The 18,591-nt window shown below is 39.0% G+C and overlaps 2 protein-coding genes across 2 annotated transcripts; one reads left to right on the top strand and one right to left on the bottom strand.

Annotated features, from left to right (window-relative positions):
- The first annotated feature begins 7,767 nt into the window (after nt 1-7,767).
- Nucleotides 7,768-12,073, top strand: LOC127450540 (interferon alpha-13-like). Its single transcript, XM_051714764.1, has 6 exons — nt 7,768-7,893; nt 7,970-8,056; nt 8,146-8,217; nt 11,615-11,686; nt 11,794-11,889; nt 11,981-12,073. Exons 1-6 carry the CDS (start codon nt 7,768-7,770, stop codon nt 12,071-12,073), a joined length of 546 nt encoding a protein of 181 aa, XP_051570724.1.
- LOC127450535 (interferon alpha-13-like) lies at nt 9,920-10,881 on the bottom strand. Its single transcript, XM_051714758.1, has 5 exons — nt 10,756-10,881; nt 10,580-10,666; nt 10,332-10,466; nt 10,106-10,204; nt 9,920-10,014 (listed from the first exon to the last, which is right to left on the bottom strand). Exons 1-5 carry the CDS (start codon nt 10,879-10,881, stop codon nt 9,928-9,930), a joined length of 534 nt encoding a protein of 177 aa, XP_051570718.1. The 3' UTR covers nt 9,920-9,927.
- Nucleotides 12,074-18,591: the final 6,518 nt, after the last annotated feature.

Here is an 18,591-nt window from a genome sequence, read left to right on the forward strand (position 1 = left end):
TGTCTGGGTGCGATCTCTTTCCATGACTCTCCAGAAAAAGCGGAGCAGTGGCTGGTCTTCAGGTAGCAGTCTGATCTGGTGAAACATGGCTCGTATGTCTCCACTTATTGCAATGGTATGCTCTCTGAACCTGAGTAGGAATCCCAACAGTGGTGGACTTAAGGTGGGACCAGGCAGTAGATAATCATTTAGGCTCATATGCTTGTTGGTGAAAGAGCAATTAAAGACCACCCGGGCTTTGTCATTGTGGAGCACAATGTGGTGAGGAACATACCATGAATCACTGGAATTGGCTGCTTCTTCACTGGTTATCCGTACTGCATAACCTGCCTCCTCAAGTTTGTGTATCTCTTTGTTATACACGTTAGCCAGGTCAGGATTATTAATGAGGCAACGTTCTGTAGCTCCTAAAAGAGCCTTGACAGCGTTGGGTGGTGCCTGGAGTTTAGCTGCGTCTTGCTTATGAAGTAGTGGGGTAGCATAGCGGGTTGCACCATCAACTGTAACACGTACCATTTTCTCCTCCAACACGGCAAGTGCAGCTTTATCTTGTCTGGAGCGGACTACTTCTTTCTCATTTCTCGGTGGCAGTATGTCAAGCTGCCACAACTGCTCAACAAGCTGACATATCTCTTGCATAGGAGAGAGGAATGTGGTGTGGAGGCATGAGCTTACATTTGAGGGTTGCTGGAGAAAGGTTGTTGGCCCTTGAACTGTCCAGCCAAGCAGTGTGTGTACCACTATAGGGCTACCAAGCGGACCCATACAGATTGGGCAGTTTGGTGTGATAAACTGTGGATAATCTGATCCTATGAGTAGCAAAGGCTGCACTTTAGTGAAACCTTTCAACGGGATGTTTCTTAAGTGTCCATATCTTCTTTTCAGTGAGTCCACAGAGCAAGACTGCTCAGCAAGGTTGAGCTCTTCAGCTGTGAATGCCCTTTGAATTTGATGTTTTACATTTGGGTGTGATAGGGCAGATACCTCAAAGGAGACTGTGTTTCCTCTTAGCTGAACAAGGTCTTGCCTTATTGTTCTGAGAGTCAAGTTTTCCTCAGATCCTTTCAACCCCAGATGTTTGACTGCTGCTGGCAGGATGATTGTTCTTTCAGAACCATCATCTAACACCGCACGTGTGTCCATGTATGTTTTACCACTGCAGAGTCTTACCGGGACAACTTTCAGCATCACTCTGCCTGAATGACTGGCCTGATCCAAGTAAACCTGAGAAGTGGTTGTGCTCACTGTATGCATGCTTTGTTTTTCCGCAGTAACTGCAACTTCATGCAGAACAGGCAGGTGGAGTCCTCCACAGGTAGAGCAAGTTTTCTTGAGCATGCAGCTGTTTTGTTTGTGACTTTGTCCACACCCCCAGCATTTATTGCGCTCTTTAATCCAGCTTCCTCTTTGAGTGTGGTTCAACTTGCAAAATGCTGCACAAGCATTGAGATAATGCTCATGGTTGTTGCAGTAGGGACAAAATGGCTTAAAGTGATTCCGCTTTTTAGCTGTAGCTGCCATTTTAGTGTCTGTGAGGGAGCTTGAGGGCAAATTGATGGCTTTAGGTTGTTCACTGCCTGTGAGAATTGTGGCTGCCTTGGCTTTAGGGTAAGAAAAGGTTTTCTGCTCTCGTCGAAGAGGCTCTGCATGTACTGACCCGGTTACACATCGAGATATTTGAATGGCCTGAGCCTTTCTTTCCAGCCATTCAGCAAATTCTGGCAATATGCAAGTCCTGGAACTGCCACTCACAATGATGTGCTGGTTGAGACAGTACTCTATGAATGAGTGTCTATAACTGACAGGCAGTTTGGTCAGTAGAGAGCCAGTCCATCGTGTTCAACATGCCCACCAGTGTGTTAACAGCTGCCGCAAAGTCCTCAAATCCCTGCGCATCACCTGGTTGAATAGCTGGTGCATTAAAGATAGCTCTCAGCTCACTCTGAATAAATTGTCTTGGTTGACCGTATCTCTGTTCGAAAGCATGGCACTGGTGTAGGGAAATGGGCTGTTGACGTAACTCTTAGCTACCTGGTAAGCAGCGGGCAGATGTAGATGATCCAAGAGCACTTGATATTTGTAGTCCTCTGTCAGATGTCTGTGTGGGCCAAGGATGCTGTCCAGTCCTTTCTTGAGCATAAGGAAATCACTCTCTTTCCCTGAGGTGAAGACTGCCAGCTTTGGCTTGGGTATCCCATAGGAGGTCGCAATAGCCATTTCCATCAGTCCAGGTGCCACAGGATTGATGGGATAATAATACAGTGGTTGTGGTCCAGGCCAAGGAGGTGGAGGCAGAGGTTGATAAGGGCATTGAGGATGCATCTCTGGTTGTGCTGGAACAGGCTGAACTGGAGCTGGCACCGTCTGCTGGTACTGTGGCTGCAGTGAGGCTGGTGCAGATTGTACAGCAAACAACTGACCTTGGGGTTGCACATAAGATGGTGCAGGCTGTACAGCAGCTGATTGATACAGCGGCTGCATGCGAGCTGGTGCAGGCTGCACTGGAGTCGGCTGATGCTGTGGCTGTACCTGATGATAGGCAGGCTGAACAGGCTGAGCAGCTGTGGGGGACCATGTGTCTAACCGTCGGAGTTCGGCAAATGGTCTTTGAGGCTGTGGTCCTGGCAGGGAAGATACACAAGCTATATTAGGTGGCTACATGCTTGGTTGCAGCCGCTGCTGTGTAGAGGGCTCGTGGTAAAGTGTTTCCTCATATTGTGGGGATGATGCTACAGTCACAGAGGGTTCTAATCCAGTGTTACTGAGTTCAACGCGAGGAAGACTCTGGTAGTGTCCGTAAACAGGAGATCTAGATGCAAAAGATGCCTGTCTAGCACTGTCCATTCTGATTTGAAGCTCTCTCATCTGACTGCTTAAATCTCTCCACCGGGCCCCTAAGTGATGAAGCTTTTCACTTTCAAAGTCTCTGAGCAGGAGTAATATAGACCCTATAAGGATTCTGGCTTGGATGAGATATTCCTTGAGTGCCATCTGCTGGTGAAGGATGACCATGCCTCTGATGTGGATAATCAAGCACATACTCCTACAAGTAAGTGGGCACCCGCCGGTACGACTTGGACGAGGATCTGGCACTTGTTCTCCCTCCTAGAAATCTCTGGATGTAGCAATAGCGAAGCTAAAGTCCCTAATCCGGCTCCACGGACCAATTTGTGAGATGTTTTGTGCATAGATGGATCGTGGTACATCAACTGGCCTAATTCTTCTGTCAGAAAGAACTGCAGCTACTCCAGAGTGAAGTTTAGAATCCAAATATTTATTATGGATTTAATAATACGATACATAGACAGCTTCAGTCGTGTGGATGAGGATATATGTGGTTTCTGTTGGAAAGAAAAATTAAATACAATAAATATATATACCAATATTAATATGACATGGCAAAATAAAAACTGTTACTGACTGTGCATATACTGATAAGTTTAAACTCGTATAATGCAACAGTAAACAAGAGCATATTGTAATGCAACTATTAAAGTGAACTAGTCTGCCACTGCTGCTACTGACAAGCGGTGTCAGGTTACCAAAGTTTGTGCGCTATGCTTTAACACTGCCGTGCGCTCTTTATAATAATTGTTAATATGCCGGTTAAGCACGGAATGACTATTTTCTTTAACAAATTATGACAAGCGATAGACTTGTAGAAATAAATAAACACTTTGATAGCAAATAGCTGGGTTGATTCGTCGAATATTACCGCTGCTGTATGTGTATTATCATAAAAACATTTCTGAGGTAAGATTAACTGAATAACACTTTGACACTCACTAAAACATTTTTACAATGGTGATAAATATTGTTACTTACTGAGGTATGAATGCACAACAACACCACACCAAGAAAAACAAAATTTTAAAGGTGTAAACAAAAGCCAGGAGATTCTGTATAACTCCATTACAGAGAAGCTGCCCAACTGAAACTTTCGCAAATGCGCCAGACTGGTTTGAACATGTTTGACTCGCACATGCATGGAGCAGGGAATTTTGTACACAAGGAGACTGAAATATGGGGAGAAATCTAGTGGGTTAATATAGGGCAGGTGCTACTAATGAAACAATAATCAGCAAACAAGGAGGCAGGGTGTGACGTAAGACAGAGAAGCACATGGCAATACAGAAACTATAACAAAGCCACGTGTTCTCACAAGAAGGCAAAACATCCGATTGGCATGAGTGCACATCGCCAAGACAACGAGGTTATATACACTCATGCCAATCGACAAACTGCATACTCTAACAAAGACAGACATGGGCGGATAATGCCACGGTCCTGTCAGACTAAAACCCAGACTGACAGAGTGACAGGACCATGACACATACACACAATCTTGGGCAAAATGTATTAACCCCAGTGAATAATAATTCTTAAGCCATCTTTTCACTGTCTCCCACATTCATGTCTGACCGTCGTATTTCTGTAGTATTTCTATAACTGCTGATCTCCTGGGATTTTCACTCACAACAGTCTCTAGAGTGTAAAGAGAATGGTGCGAAAAACATCCAGCCAGCGGCAGTTCTGTGGGCGAAAAGGCATTGTTAATGACAGAGGTCAGAGGAGAATGGCCAGACTGGTCCAAGCTGACAGGAAGGTGACAGTAACCCAAATAAACACACATGTTACAACAGTGCTATGCAGAAAAGCATTTCTGAACTTACAACACATCGAACATTGAGGTGGTTGTTCTACAGCAACAGAAGTCCCCACTGGGTACCACAATTTTCAGCTAAGAACATTGCCTGGTCTGACAAATCTAGATTTCTGTTGAGGTACACAAATGGTAGGCCCACTGCAGCCTCAGCTTTCTCTTCTTGGCTGGCAGAAGTGGAACCCAAGGTTCGATATGTTGCGCATTCTGAGATGCTATTCTGCTCACTACAATTGAACAGAGGGATTATCTTAGTTACTGTAGCCTTTCTGTCAGCTCGAACCAGTCTGGCCATTCTCCGTTGACCTCTGTCATCAACAGGGTGTTTTCTTCCACAGAACTGCCGCTCATTGGTTGTTTTTTTGTTTGTTTTTCGGACTATTCTCTACACACCCTAGAGACTCTTGTGCATGAAAATCCCAGGAGATCAGCTGTTACAGAAATACTCATACCAGCCCGTCTGGCACCAACAATCATGCCATGGTCTAAATCACTGAGATACATTTTTCCCCATTCTGATGGTTGATGTGAACATTAACTGAAGCTCCTGACCCATATGTGCATGATTTTATACATTACACTGCTGCCACACAACTGGCATGAAGAAGTAGATGAACAGGTGTACCTGATAAAGTGGCCGGTGAGTGTATATCTTCTCCGTTGAGGTGCATCACTTTCACTAAACGGTGACACTTGACAAGATGAATACAAATAATAAATAGATATGCATAAAGGACAAATGACCGCCAATACTTTTGGAGGGAACATATGGAGACAAAACTAAAAATAATAAAATATAAATAGTAAATTACTAATTTATTACTTCTTTATCAATATCCATGCATTTTTACACTTTCAAGTATTTATGATAATTTTAAACAAACAAGTATTCATAATTCTCAACTCGCGCACATAGATTTGATTGGAATACATCACATCCGGCAGGGTGTCGCATATGGTCTAGTCACTGAAGTCCACATTTTTAATGTATCCAAAGCTCAAATCGGATTCAAAACTTCCACATCCGCTGATGGTCGGCACCCCACGCAGACCCCAGGCGACTCTCCAAAGGAAATGAATGACTTCCAGTCTATCGGACCTTGTTTGTTGTGTGCAGTGAAAAGGCGGCTTTAACGGTGCAATTTTTCCCCATTAAAAAGTTTTACTTCTAAAGAAATCAACTGTTATTTTGAAACATAAGTATAAAATCATGACCTCTCACATGAGCTGAGGACTCTAGTCATATCAGTAACCTTTTAAAAGTTTTTTATTCTACATGTGGCAGGGGCGCCCTCATGGGGGCTACCATTTTAGAATCACATGACCAGCTGAGTACTACTCGCTTAATCTCACTAACCATCTTGTTATTTGATGCTTTCATGCATGGATTAAATCAATTATGGCTGATTGTGAATAGTGAGTTTTTACAGTGGCATCTGGAAAATGGCATCCACACCACTAGGTGTCATTGTAAGCCCAAGATGACACAAGCAAAAAGTTACTGAGTGCACCTTTAAGGAAGTCTTGAGTATTTCCATAGAACAATTGACTGGGGTCTCCTTCGAGAGGGGTGGGTGTCCCACAAAAATGTTGTCCTGGGACTTCAAGAATTCAAGCTATACAGACTTGCTTTAAGGTGACATGGCATTTCAGCTTTGTTAGCTGCTTTATGTTGGGCTGAAATGAAGATCTGGTATCAACATATGTACACATTGCACAAGGTGCCAACTTGACACACAGTTCTTTTCTCTGCTCAGCTTTCAAAACCAAAACTTTAAAACACAGCATTTGAAACTGCAACATTTTTTAACCAGCCCTACACCACTGTCTAGGTGACCTTAACGGTACATCACTTAAGACAAATGCTCATATCAACAGCAGTTTATTTTTGTCAAAATAACAAAATAAAAATGTTGATAAAGTATGGTGGCAAGTTTAAACTAGTTTGCAAGCTTTTGTGATTGTGATCTGGTTTGAGGTTGTAGGCTCAAGACCAGGAATACAAGAAAAATGCTTGGTCTTTGTCACAAACAGACAGACATTTTTTTTACCAACCATATGCCACAAATATTTCAGAGTTTATTATATACCATAATAAACTCAGAACACAGTTACACTTGACTTCCCATAAAGATAAATTAGGTTCACTCCAAGATCAAATCAGTAATGCTCACCCTGTTTTGGAAGATTGTATAATGTATAGGTCAATTATAAGCATCTTCTGTTGACTGAAATGGCAGTTATATTACTCACCTTGGATATGTGCTGCCTAAATGGAAACATTTCATGCTTGATATATATTTGGTCAAATTAAAGTATGGAAAGTGTCAAATATAAAGACAACCAGTGGGGTAACTTGGATCTTGCGTGCCCCAGTGCAAAGAACCTTGGTCGTTTTTTCAACACCCCTCGAGCCTGGGGTCATTTTTATGGTTTCTTTTGGTCGACCGTTGCGGGCCCCCTCTCACCCCGGCCTTAGGGCGACTGCACACCCTGCCCTCCCTGTAGTTACATAGTTAACTAAGCCTTCAGATGTTCCTCTTTAGTAAATCATCATTTCACTTGTCAACAGATAGTTGTGTGATGAATAAAAACATGTGTCAACACATTTATTAGCCTAATATATAATGTATGCACATTTACAGTAATGCATTTGCTTATTCTGTTGTATGTTTTTTCGTTTATACATTGGGCTCTTGGATACCACATAAATCTTTTCATATTAATAAAAAATGTAACGAAAATCAGCTTCATATGAATCAAGAGGAAATAGGTCTTCTTTGTGAATGCACTTGAATGAAAGAAACAAATAAGAGTTTAAGACGTCTCGAAAACGCAAAGTCTCGTCCATTCGGATGTAGTGAATAAGTGTGAAATCACCCCTTTCGCTTTTTTATCTGTGCAAGTATGTTGTATATAAACTGTAGCCCTACTATGAGTCTTTCACATAACAACAAGCACAACTTGTAAAGTATACCCGACAATTCAACGAGGTAAGCAATCAATTTCTGATTATTAAAGACTTTATAATTGTGTTTGAACTTTATCGGAAAGATCAGTTTAACTAGTAAGGTCTTTGCTTCCTTATATAGGCATCTGTCAAAATGGATCACCATCTTATGGCCTGGCTGTGCGCCATTGTCTGCTTTGCGCAGGTTTGGTCATTGCCAACAAACTGCATCCTCCACAAGAACTTAATGAAGACGTCATACACACTTCTAGAAACAATGGTACGTGAGGAAACATTGCTATATAATTATGCAGTAAAAACAATTTTCCCCCTAACGAATTTACATTTTGCTTTAGGGGGGTCTTTTTCCTTTGCAATGCCTGAAGGACCATGTTTCCATTTCTTTTCCCCAATATGTGTTCCAGTCCAACAATACACAGCAGGTAACATTTCTGCACGAACAGTTTTTGATCACAAAGTTCCGTGCTCAATTTAAAACTAAACATCTGTAATGCAACTGTTTTTTATTAAGGCTACTGGTGTCGAAAAAGCCATTTACCAGACACTCCAGAATATTGACACACTGTTTGAGAATGATGCGCAGGCTTACTATTGTCCTTAGAGTTCAAAGGTGTAAACTTATATAATTTATGTGCTTTGATGTACCTCTTTATCTTGCATTGCGGTTTGTACAGCATAGCTATATTGATGTATTTTGGTGATGTATTTATGTGATGTATTTTTGAGATATTTCTTATATTATGGTTGTACAGCACAGTGGTCAACTACTGTTGTTTCTATTGTGCTATATAAATAAACTGATTGATCGATCGATTGATTGATTGATTGATTGATTGATTGATTGATTGATTGAACATTCCTTTAAGGAGCGCTTGAATGAGTTGCCGCCTACATGTAGAGCGTTCCAAATCCTTGGCTTCATTTCAGTAAGGATACTGCCATAGAAAACAGCTGCTTTAGAAGGTAGGAGACAGCAAGGCAGCTCACTAGGTTTTGGAACTTTTTGAAACACTGTCCTGATCGAATGCGAATTATTCGTTTTACTGTAAGTTGCAGCATGACATTAGAAAATCATGCAATGATCACACATGTACACATTGGTTTCTCATTTTTTTTATAATGTTTTGTTGAATGATATACATCGTACCACGCGTATCTATAAACATATATATATATGTCGTGTTGTGCATTTCTATATATACTTATATTTCTATTAACTTTTCATTTTATTCTGTTTTTTTATTTTTATTTTCTATGTCTCATTGTTGTATTGTTTGTGCGCTGGAGAATTCTGTCACCAAGAAAAAGTAATTGTATGTGGAAGCATACTTGGCAATAAAGCTCATTCTGTTCTGAGCCTGAAACATGTTTTGCAAAGCTCAGTTATAAATTATAGACCTTGTTTAATTCAAAGTTCTAAGAAAAACATTGGACACAAGCATAAAACAGTGACTTACTGCCCAGGACAACAGGACAAATCACAGATTTTCAATAAGATTTAGGATTATAGATGGGTAAACTGTTACATATCGGTCCATATATATATATATTCTTTATATGGAGAAAAAGTGTATATCTTAAGACCTGGGCTTCGTTTGCCAAATATATCGTAAGCATAAGTAGACAGAATATCTTAAGATTGTTCTTTGTGGCCCGTTTCCAAAAGCTATCGTAAATTAGGTAGAAAATGGTCGTAGATTAACCAGTCCCTGCGGAAGTCTTTTATATGTTATGTGGTACACGTGTTTATAAGGAAAGCAAAATATTCATCTAAATTTACTAAGTTTAAGTACAATGTACATCAGCTTTGTAAGTATAAGTTTATGTTTTAACAGAAGTTAAGTTAAATTTACTCACTTGAATATACTGTATATTATGCTGTGGAGTTAAGAACATTTTACTTCATTTTATACAGTTAACATTTTCTTAGAAAAACTGTGTGCAAAAACTTGCTAAAAAAATTAAGTAAATCTTACTAGTCTTTTTTTTTTTTTTTCAAACGCCAGTGAATGAAACTCAGACAAATACTTCAGTGTCGTCAGTTTTATTGAATGTTTAGTGTATAGCCTTATCTCTGTCATCAGAAAAAGACAACTTAGAAATAAATGTAGCATTTTACTGACAAGAACACAGACACTACAAATACTGTTTTTCTCCTTGCAATCAAACAAACAATCAGTAACCAATAAATAATCAAATAAATACACAAATAGGTAAATAAATAATTAAATACTTAATTAATCACTTTAATAAATAAATAAATAAATAAATGCATATTTGACTACGAAAATTGCTATTTGGATGAGTTTAGCTGGAGGATGTCATTAAGAACACTCAGGAGCTCTTTTCGAACCACCTCCCATGCGCAGAAACTGTAATCCTGATAGAGAAAAGAAGATAGCAATTGATGTGAGCTGTACATTTTGTATTTAATTGAGATGTGTTTGAGAAGGCTACAAATCGAATGGTACCTTGTTTCTAAGAAGAGTGGCCAATTCTTCGAAATAGTTTCTCAGGGCATTGTCTATTGCAGGAAAATCATCCACGGGTCCGTGCGTTTTCCCCAAAACCTGCCCAAGAATAAGTAATTATTACATCGTTACAGGTGTGTTCACACATCCATGCAATAGAATGAAAATAAAATAGGTATAACAGAAAATATAACAGACTGCAGTAATAAATGTATGTTTCCCTTACGCATTTGTTATCTTCTTTTAAGCGATAAACTTTGTGCCGGAAAACATCCACTTTCTCCGGGACCCAGGATCCAGGATGGGTCTCATTTGCAAACAAAGCGTCAATGTGCTCCATGATTGTATACACTGCGATTTTCTGCACATCAATAAGCAAGAGCAGTTAGACAACATTACATCATCTAAAACATTTAATTATGTCTTGGAACTAATGCATGGAATGGTCATGGTCTTGATTTGTTGTGATTTTACCTGATTTGAGCCGTTTGATTGCAGAGCAGATTTAGGAAACGTTATCTCGACTTTTTCTTCCAAGCATTCACGAGGGAAAAGGACTCCCTATAAACAAAGACAGGGCAGAGGTTAGGACATGTGTGAACCAAGTAATGAAAGAAAAGGAAGAGAATACAAATAAAAACTCAACATACCATATTCTCAAGTAGATTGTGAGATGACTCCACAAGGTCCCACCGAATAATGCACTTTGTTGGCATTGAACAAACTTGCGAATATATAAGAAATGAACACAGCAACATAAAATGTACAAGTGCCATTTTGTAGATTAATTCAAGATCGGGGATCACGAAGTAAGTCAAAATAAAAGAAAGAGCTTTAAGAATGGTACTTTGTCACGAAGGCTGTTGAAACTATGTGTGATGAGAGAGATTCCAATCGTTCATTTTATACAGCATTGATCCATGATAATCGAAATAGAAATAGAGGATGGAAAGACAAATTAAACCACAACAGCAACCGTTTCTTTGAGCCGTAGCGCTTTCGACTTTCTATTTCCTTCCTTTCTATTTTAGCTAATCTGTGGTCTATCTATCTATCTATCTATCTATCTATCTATCTATCTATCTATCTATCTATCTATCTATCTATCTATCTGTCTGTCTGTCTGTCTGTCTGTCTGTCTGTCTGTCTGTCTGTCTGTTTTTCAGTAACCCCATCATAATTAAAAGGTTTGAGACTCTTGAAATGTCTTGAAGTTCATTGAGTACGTAAATTAGGTATTTGAGGCTCTTTTATTGGGTGTCTGGAGGATCTCCAGAGGGCTCTGCCGGTGTGGCAGCTGAGGAACCCCGAATGGTGCCTTGTGTATCTTTTAATATTTTACCGTGATGGGTCCTGCCGCCCTGCTAAAAACCTAAAATTTGTGCTTAATCTTCATAGAGAAATTGGTCTTGTCTTTGAACACTGTTTACCTTTTCTGACAGACAATTCAAAATTCAACACAGCACTAAATAAACACTTTGGTGATACTCGTTACTGATGGTGTTCCAGACCAGTGGAATGGCGCAAAAACTGGATGACTTTCAAAACATCATATACCGCCAGATTGAGGACAGCAAATGCGTAAGTGTTGCCTAGACTCCTCACATCTGATTGTTTAAAACGTCTAACTGCCCTTGTGCCAATCAGCATTATTTTTTTTATGTTACTGTGTGTGTGTGCCAACATAGGTGATGAATAAGTTTGAAGCGACACAGGATTTCCCTAGTAGAGATGTTGCACTCAAAGCTTACTTCGAGATCATATCCACAGTTGTGAAAGAAAAGGTACGCTTGCATCCCTAACCAGTGTAACTTTAGTCTGTTTGGTGTTTTATTATAAACATTCTTATGCTGAATGTCGTTCATTTCTGTGCAGGGTTTTAGTTACTGCGCATGGGAAATCGTGAGGAAGGAGATACTCCGCACTCTGAAGTTCATACTGACGCAAAACTCCGACATCATGTTATGAGCACCCAGAACTCTATTTGTTCATATAATTGTATTTATTTATTTATTTATTTAGCCTGGCTGGGACAGAGTATTTAGTCTGTTGGCTGTAACGGGAAAAACCCGTTTCTATTTCACTTTCGATTTGCGTCACAATGTTTCATCACCATTTTCAAGTCCATTCAGCACTGGACAGTTCCCAGTCAGAAAGGTTAAACAGTCCTTGCATATATTTAGCTTGTTGTATTTTTTTAGTTTTTATGTTTTCTTGACTTTTTTTTTTTGTTGTTGTTGTTGTTGTTGTTTTTTTTTTTTAAATAAAAACATTTTAAATACAGTGACTTCTTGTATTGTATTGAACTCTTGTATTGTGTTGTCAAACATTTGACTTTTGGTGAAATTAGCTTCATAGTTAAATGGAAAGCGTCCAAAGCAAATCGATAAAAAATGATGTTAAGAGAAATAACGAGATAAAATCATATAATATGATATAAGCCTACTTGGTGGGTATAAAATATTAAGATTTTATTTTAGACTCAGTTTATTGGTTTATAGTCTTGTGATCGGATCTTCCGAAACGAATAGTCTAGGTGTAAACAATGTCTATGGGTCTGTTCCAAAACCTGTATCCAAAACTTTAAAGGAATATTCCGGGTTCAATACAAGTTAAGCTAAATTGACAGCATTTGCGGCGTAATGTTGATTACCACATAATTTCGACTCGTCCCTCCAAAAATCGAGGTTACAGTGAGGCACTTACAATGGAAGTGAATGAGGCCAAAGTTTGGAGGGTTTGAAGGCAGAAATATGAAGCTGATAGTTTTAAAAAAGCACTTGCATTAGTAGGCTACTTCTGTTAAATCTTGCGTATCATTTGAGCTGTAAAGTCGTTAAATCATCGTTTTTACGGATTTTTTAGGGTTTACAGCGTTACCTCGTCTTGGCAACGAAGTTGTAAAATTGGATATAACTTTGCACAGAAAAATAAATTGATTGATTGAACATAAATACTTTAAGGAGCGCTTGAATGAGTTACCTCCTACATGTAGATGCTGTTGCCTTCTGGCCGACGCTCAGGCACAAGAACAGTTTTTCTCTCAGACTATCCATCTCATGAACAGTTAAAAAACTATACTATAATTACGTGCAAGACACAGCAGTCAGTTATATTATTTAACATATCCTCCCTCTTCTGCATTACATTCCCTTGCACTGTATATAACAGATTTGTACATATATATATCTTATTGTGTATTTCTATATATACTTATATTTCTATTTGCTTTTTATTTTATCTATTTTATTATTATTATTATTATTATTATTATTATTATTATTATTATTATTATTATTATTATCAATGTCTCATTGTTGTATTGTTTGTGCACTGGAAGCTTCTGTCACTGTCACCAAGGAAAATTCCTTCTGGCATATTTGGCAATAAAGCTCATTCTGATTCTGATCCTGAAACATGTGTTGCAAAGCTCAGTTATAAACTTTGGACCTTGTATATGTCAAAGTTCTAAGAAAAACATAGGACACAAGCATAAAACACTGACTTACTGCCTAGGACAACAGGACAAATCACAGTTTTTCAATAAGATTTAGGATTATGGATGGGTAAACATTTTTAAATCGGTCCATATTTTTTTTATTTAGTTTTTTATTTAGTTTTATTATATTGAGAAAAAAGTGTATATCTTAAGGCCTGGGATTCGTTTGCCAAATGTCTCGTAAGCATAAGCAGACAGAATATCTTAAGATTGTTCTTTGTGGCCCGTTTCCAAAAGCTATCGTAAATTAGGTAGAAAATGGTCGTAGATTAACGAGTCCCTGCGGAAGTCTTTTATATGTTATGTGGTACACGTGTTTATAAGGAAAGCAAAATATTCATCTAAATTTACTAAGTTTAAGTACCATGTACATCAGCTTTGTAAGTATAAGTTTATGTTTTAACAGAAGTTAAATTTACTCACTTGAATATACTGTATATTATGCTGTGGAGTTAAGAACATTTTACTTCATTTTATAAGTAAATCTTTTGGAATCTAAAGCCTTTTTTATTTTTTATTTTATTTCTTTATTTTTTTAGTGTAGTGTATTGTATGGACCTAAAGAGCTGAAAAATTCTTCTAAAAATAATAACTTGTGTTCTGCAGAAAAAGAAAGTCATACACATCTGAGATGGCATGAGGATGAGTAAATGATGAGAGAACTTTCATTTTTAGGTGAAATATTCCTTAAAATCACCATTTGCTTTTATATTAGAAATGTTTCTATTTTCTTTATTATTTGAATTATTGCATTTAAATAACATCTTGTACAAGATGAATCAAACTTTAGTTAAGTCCGTTGCAATTCATTCATATGATATTGTATTTTAGGGTCAGCTATTGCTATGAGGGTCTAGTCAGTCACTTTCAGCTCTTGTCTAGATGCTCAGTGGCTTAGCACCAGCCAATCAGAAAGCTGACAAAAAGGCAATTACTATATCTGCCAGGTAAATGACATCCCCTGAAACAAGTCTGATGGTTTTTCAAAAATATTGAATAAGTATGATGGCATGTTGAAATGATTTTAAGAGCTTTTGTGACTGTGCTCTGGTTCAATACCACAGAACGAGAACAAAACCATTAATTTATAAACCAGAATTTTGAGACCAGGAGTTCAAGAGAAATGCTCTGTGATTATCACAAATACACACATTTTTTGGTTTTGACCATAGAAGTATACTTTGTGGTTATTTCAACGTCACTCATCTTACATCCCTCCTTTCTATTTTTACGTGGCTGTACACTCTTTTATGTGGCTGATACACCGCAATAAGGACACAGTTGGTTTGTGGAAACCTATTCCACCACCGCCATCAGTAAGAATCTGCAGTGACATAAATTCATATTTCAGAGAATCCACAATAAATAACTTTATAAATGAGTAAATCTAACATTTCGTTATTTTCAGCCTCTTTATTAGGCAAAGTACTTTGTCTTATCATAAAAGACATTAGGTTAGATTTAGGTTTAGTTAGAAGTTTGGTTATAGAATTTTCGTCATTAAAATGAATTTTGTTTGTTTTATGTTGACTTTTATGGTGTGTAAAATAAAACATTTTGTAGATATATATCTTAGCACTGTGTCCCTCTGTCTTTCCTTTTTTAATGTTTTGGGTCTGTTTCTGATCAGTAGGATAATATATTTTAAATAGCGATTTCTGGGCCTTTGGAAATTTTTGGTAATGTCTATGGCAAATATCTTTTTTTTCTGTGCTCAGCTCTATAGTATTTCACTGCCCTTAGATTCCTCTGTGTAACAGCAATCTCTTTAAAACAATTTTAAAAAGCCTTAGCAGAAATCGCAAAATTCTGGGAAAATCGTAGAAATTCACTGATCAAACCTGTGTCTGGTATGTTACCATCAGATCAAGATTTTTGAGTTTTTCCACTCAATTGCTAGGGATAATCTTTTTTAAATATTTGCCATTGCCATTATTTTTTTCTCTTGGTTTATAGTTTCAGGTTACCTAATGTACTTGTGTTCAAAAAAATCAGTAACACACAAAGGCTAATTTGCTTGCTTCTCAACTTAACGCCCACCTGGTGACAGTGTTTGATGCTGTAAGGGAACTTTCAGTTCTATTTTTTGAATATAAGAAATAAGTCCATTTGGTGGGCAGAGGCCTGGCATGACAGGTCTGGAGAATCTCAGTGTGTGAGAAAATGTTCTTGTCTATGTTTCAACAACTCCAGCATTCACTTCTATTTGACTGAAAGGACAAACAATGATATAACTTATTTTCCTAAATACAATGACAGTTCCTTTAAAAAACGGTCTGTTGTACATTAGGTTTGTGTGTTAAAATGACAAAGACAATAAGAATGTCTGTAAATGGTATATGATTCATAAAGCGATCCTAATGAGTGTTTTATCACTTTTGAGAGGTCTGCTCCTTCAGGAATTTGCGATTGTGTCTGCGCTTTTCTTTGTAGGACCTTTTCTACTTCAAGCGGCTGGGCAAACCAAACGAAAGTGCTTAATTCCTCTTAAATAACTCATAGTGTGCTGTTTTTAACTTGAGGGAGGGATGATCATGTGATTTCCATATTTCTCTCACTCGTTTTTTACGTAATCATTTGTATGCACACCCTTTCAGTTCCCTCTAATTTTCATTTTACAAAATGCCAGTGGGGTCTCTCCACTATACCCACGTGGTTAAAATATGGCAGTAATTGTATTTCACCAGAAACAAACCACGCGGATAACGATCTGTGTTTTTGGTCTTATTGCATGGACAAAAAAGAAAATAACCACAAAGTTCATGCATAAAGACTAAAACAGTAAAAAACGAAAATACTTCATTTTATAAACATACACAGACACCCACGAGGGGGTAAATCATAAACCACCCCGTAGGTGAAAAAGTAATCCAAGAACTGGGGCAGAGGATGACGGGAATCAGGACCGACCTGACCGTACCAGGTTGGAGAACAGGATCGACAAGAACACTCATACAGGACCGACTAGATAACAAGACGAACTGGCACTGGACAGCACACACAAGGTGTGAGATATTTTGTGCATAGATGGATCGTGGTACATCAACTGGCCTAATTCTTCTGTCAGAAAGAACTGCAGCTACTCCAGAGTGAAGTTTAGAATCCAAATATTTATTATGGAATGAATAATACAATGCATACACAGCTTCACTTGTGTGGATGAGGATATATGTGGTTTCTGATAGAAAGACAAATTAAATACGATAAATATATATACCAATATGAATGTGACATGGCAAAATAAACACTGTTAATGACTGTGCATATACTGATAAGTTTAAACTCGTATAATGCAACAGTAAACAAGAGCATATTGTAATGCAACAATTAAAGCGAACTAGTCTGCCGCTGCTGCTACTGACAAGCGGTGTCAGGTTACCAAAGTGTGTGCGCTATGCTTTAGCACTGCCGTGCGCTCTTTATAATAATTGTTAATATGCCGGTTAAGCACGGAATGACTATTTGCTTTAACAAATTATGACAAGCGATAGGTCTTACCCCGGGTTATATCATCGGCAGGGTTGTTTTCGGAGTCCACGTATTTCCAGTTCTCCTATCCAAGAGGTCTTGAATCTCTGTGATTCCCGTGCTAACGAACACTTTGTAGTTGCATGACTCAGACTGTATCCAGTGTAACACGGTTGTTGAGTCTGACCACATGAGTGTCTGTCTAAGGTTAAGTGTAAGTTCAGAGTTCAGTGTTTTGGCAAGCTGACGTCCAGACAATGCTGCACAGAGTTCAAGGCGTGCGTGGAGAGTTGCTTTTTGGGTGCCATCCGTGACCTCACCATGATGAATGCAACTTGGATGTCATCACCCGTTTCCACCGGTAAATAAGAGCCATATGCCTTATCAGAGGCATCACAGAAGACATGCATATCGATAATGGAGGAGGTGTTGTTGCATGCTGGTGTGTAACACCTAGTCAGTGTTATTCTCTGTAGGTTAGGAAGCTCTTCTTCCCAAGCATGCCATTCTGAGAAGAGGTCAGCTGGTAGAGGTTCATCCCAACCTCCAACCCTCTTCCATAGTGTTTGCACCATGATTTTGGCCCTTGTGGTGAAAGGGATGATGTATCCGAGTGGGTCATACTGGCTCACCAGGATGCGAAAGACATTTCTCATTGAGGTTTCCCCGATTGTTGACAAAGGCCTGTGATTATAGCCTAAAGTGTCCTGGGAACAGTGCCACACTAGGCAGAGGGTCGACTCTTGTGGGTCAGTTTTGTTTGCAGAAAGCCACCGCTCGCAGCCCACTGATTTGGCTTCAGCGGGAACATTGCTAGCCCACTGCCTTATGTCAAAGCCACCAGTCGCCAACAATGCTCTCATTTTATCGATGAGCTGCTTAGATTGAAGGGACTGTAAGCAATTATCCACACAGAAAGACTGCTGGACGGCCTCCACTACATCTTCATTGCCCTCACTGTTGCCTCTGACATGTCTCTATAGGGCATATGTAGCACAGCATGGACTGCAGGTGGTCCCAAATGGTAACAATCGCCATTCATAGATGTCTGGGGTGCGATCTCTTTCCATGACTCTCCAGACAAAGCGGAGCAGTGGCTGGTCTTCAGGTAGCAGTCTGATCTGGTGAAACATGGCTCGTATGTCTCCACTTATTGCAACAGTATGCTCTCTGAACCTGAGTAGGACTCCCAACAGTGGTGGACTTAAGGTGGGACCAGGCAGTAGATAATCATTTAGGCTCATATGCTTGTTGGTGAAAGAGCAATTAAAGACCACCCTGGCTTTGTCATTGTGGAGCACAATGTGGTGAGGAACATACCATGAATCACTGGAATTGGCTGCTTCTTCACTGGTTATTCGTACTGCATAACCTGCCTCCTCAAGTTTGTGTATCTCTTTGTTATACACGTTAGCCAGGTCAGGATTATTAATGAGGCAACGTTCTGTAGCTCCTAAAAGAGCCATGACAGCGTTGGGTGGTGCCTGGAGTTTAGCTGCGTCTTGCTTATGAAGTAGTG

The sequence above is a fragment of the Myxocyprinus asiaticus genome, chromosome 13, assembly GCF_019703515.2.
Source record: "Myxocyprinus asiaticus isolate MX2 ecotype Aquarium Trade chromosome 13, UBuf_Myxa_2, whole genome shotgun sequence".
Taxonomy (NCBI): Eukaryota; Metazoa; Chordata; class Actinopteri; order Cypriniformes; family Catostomidae; genus Myxocyprinus; species Myxocyprinus asiaticus.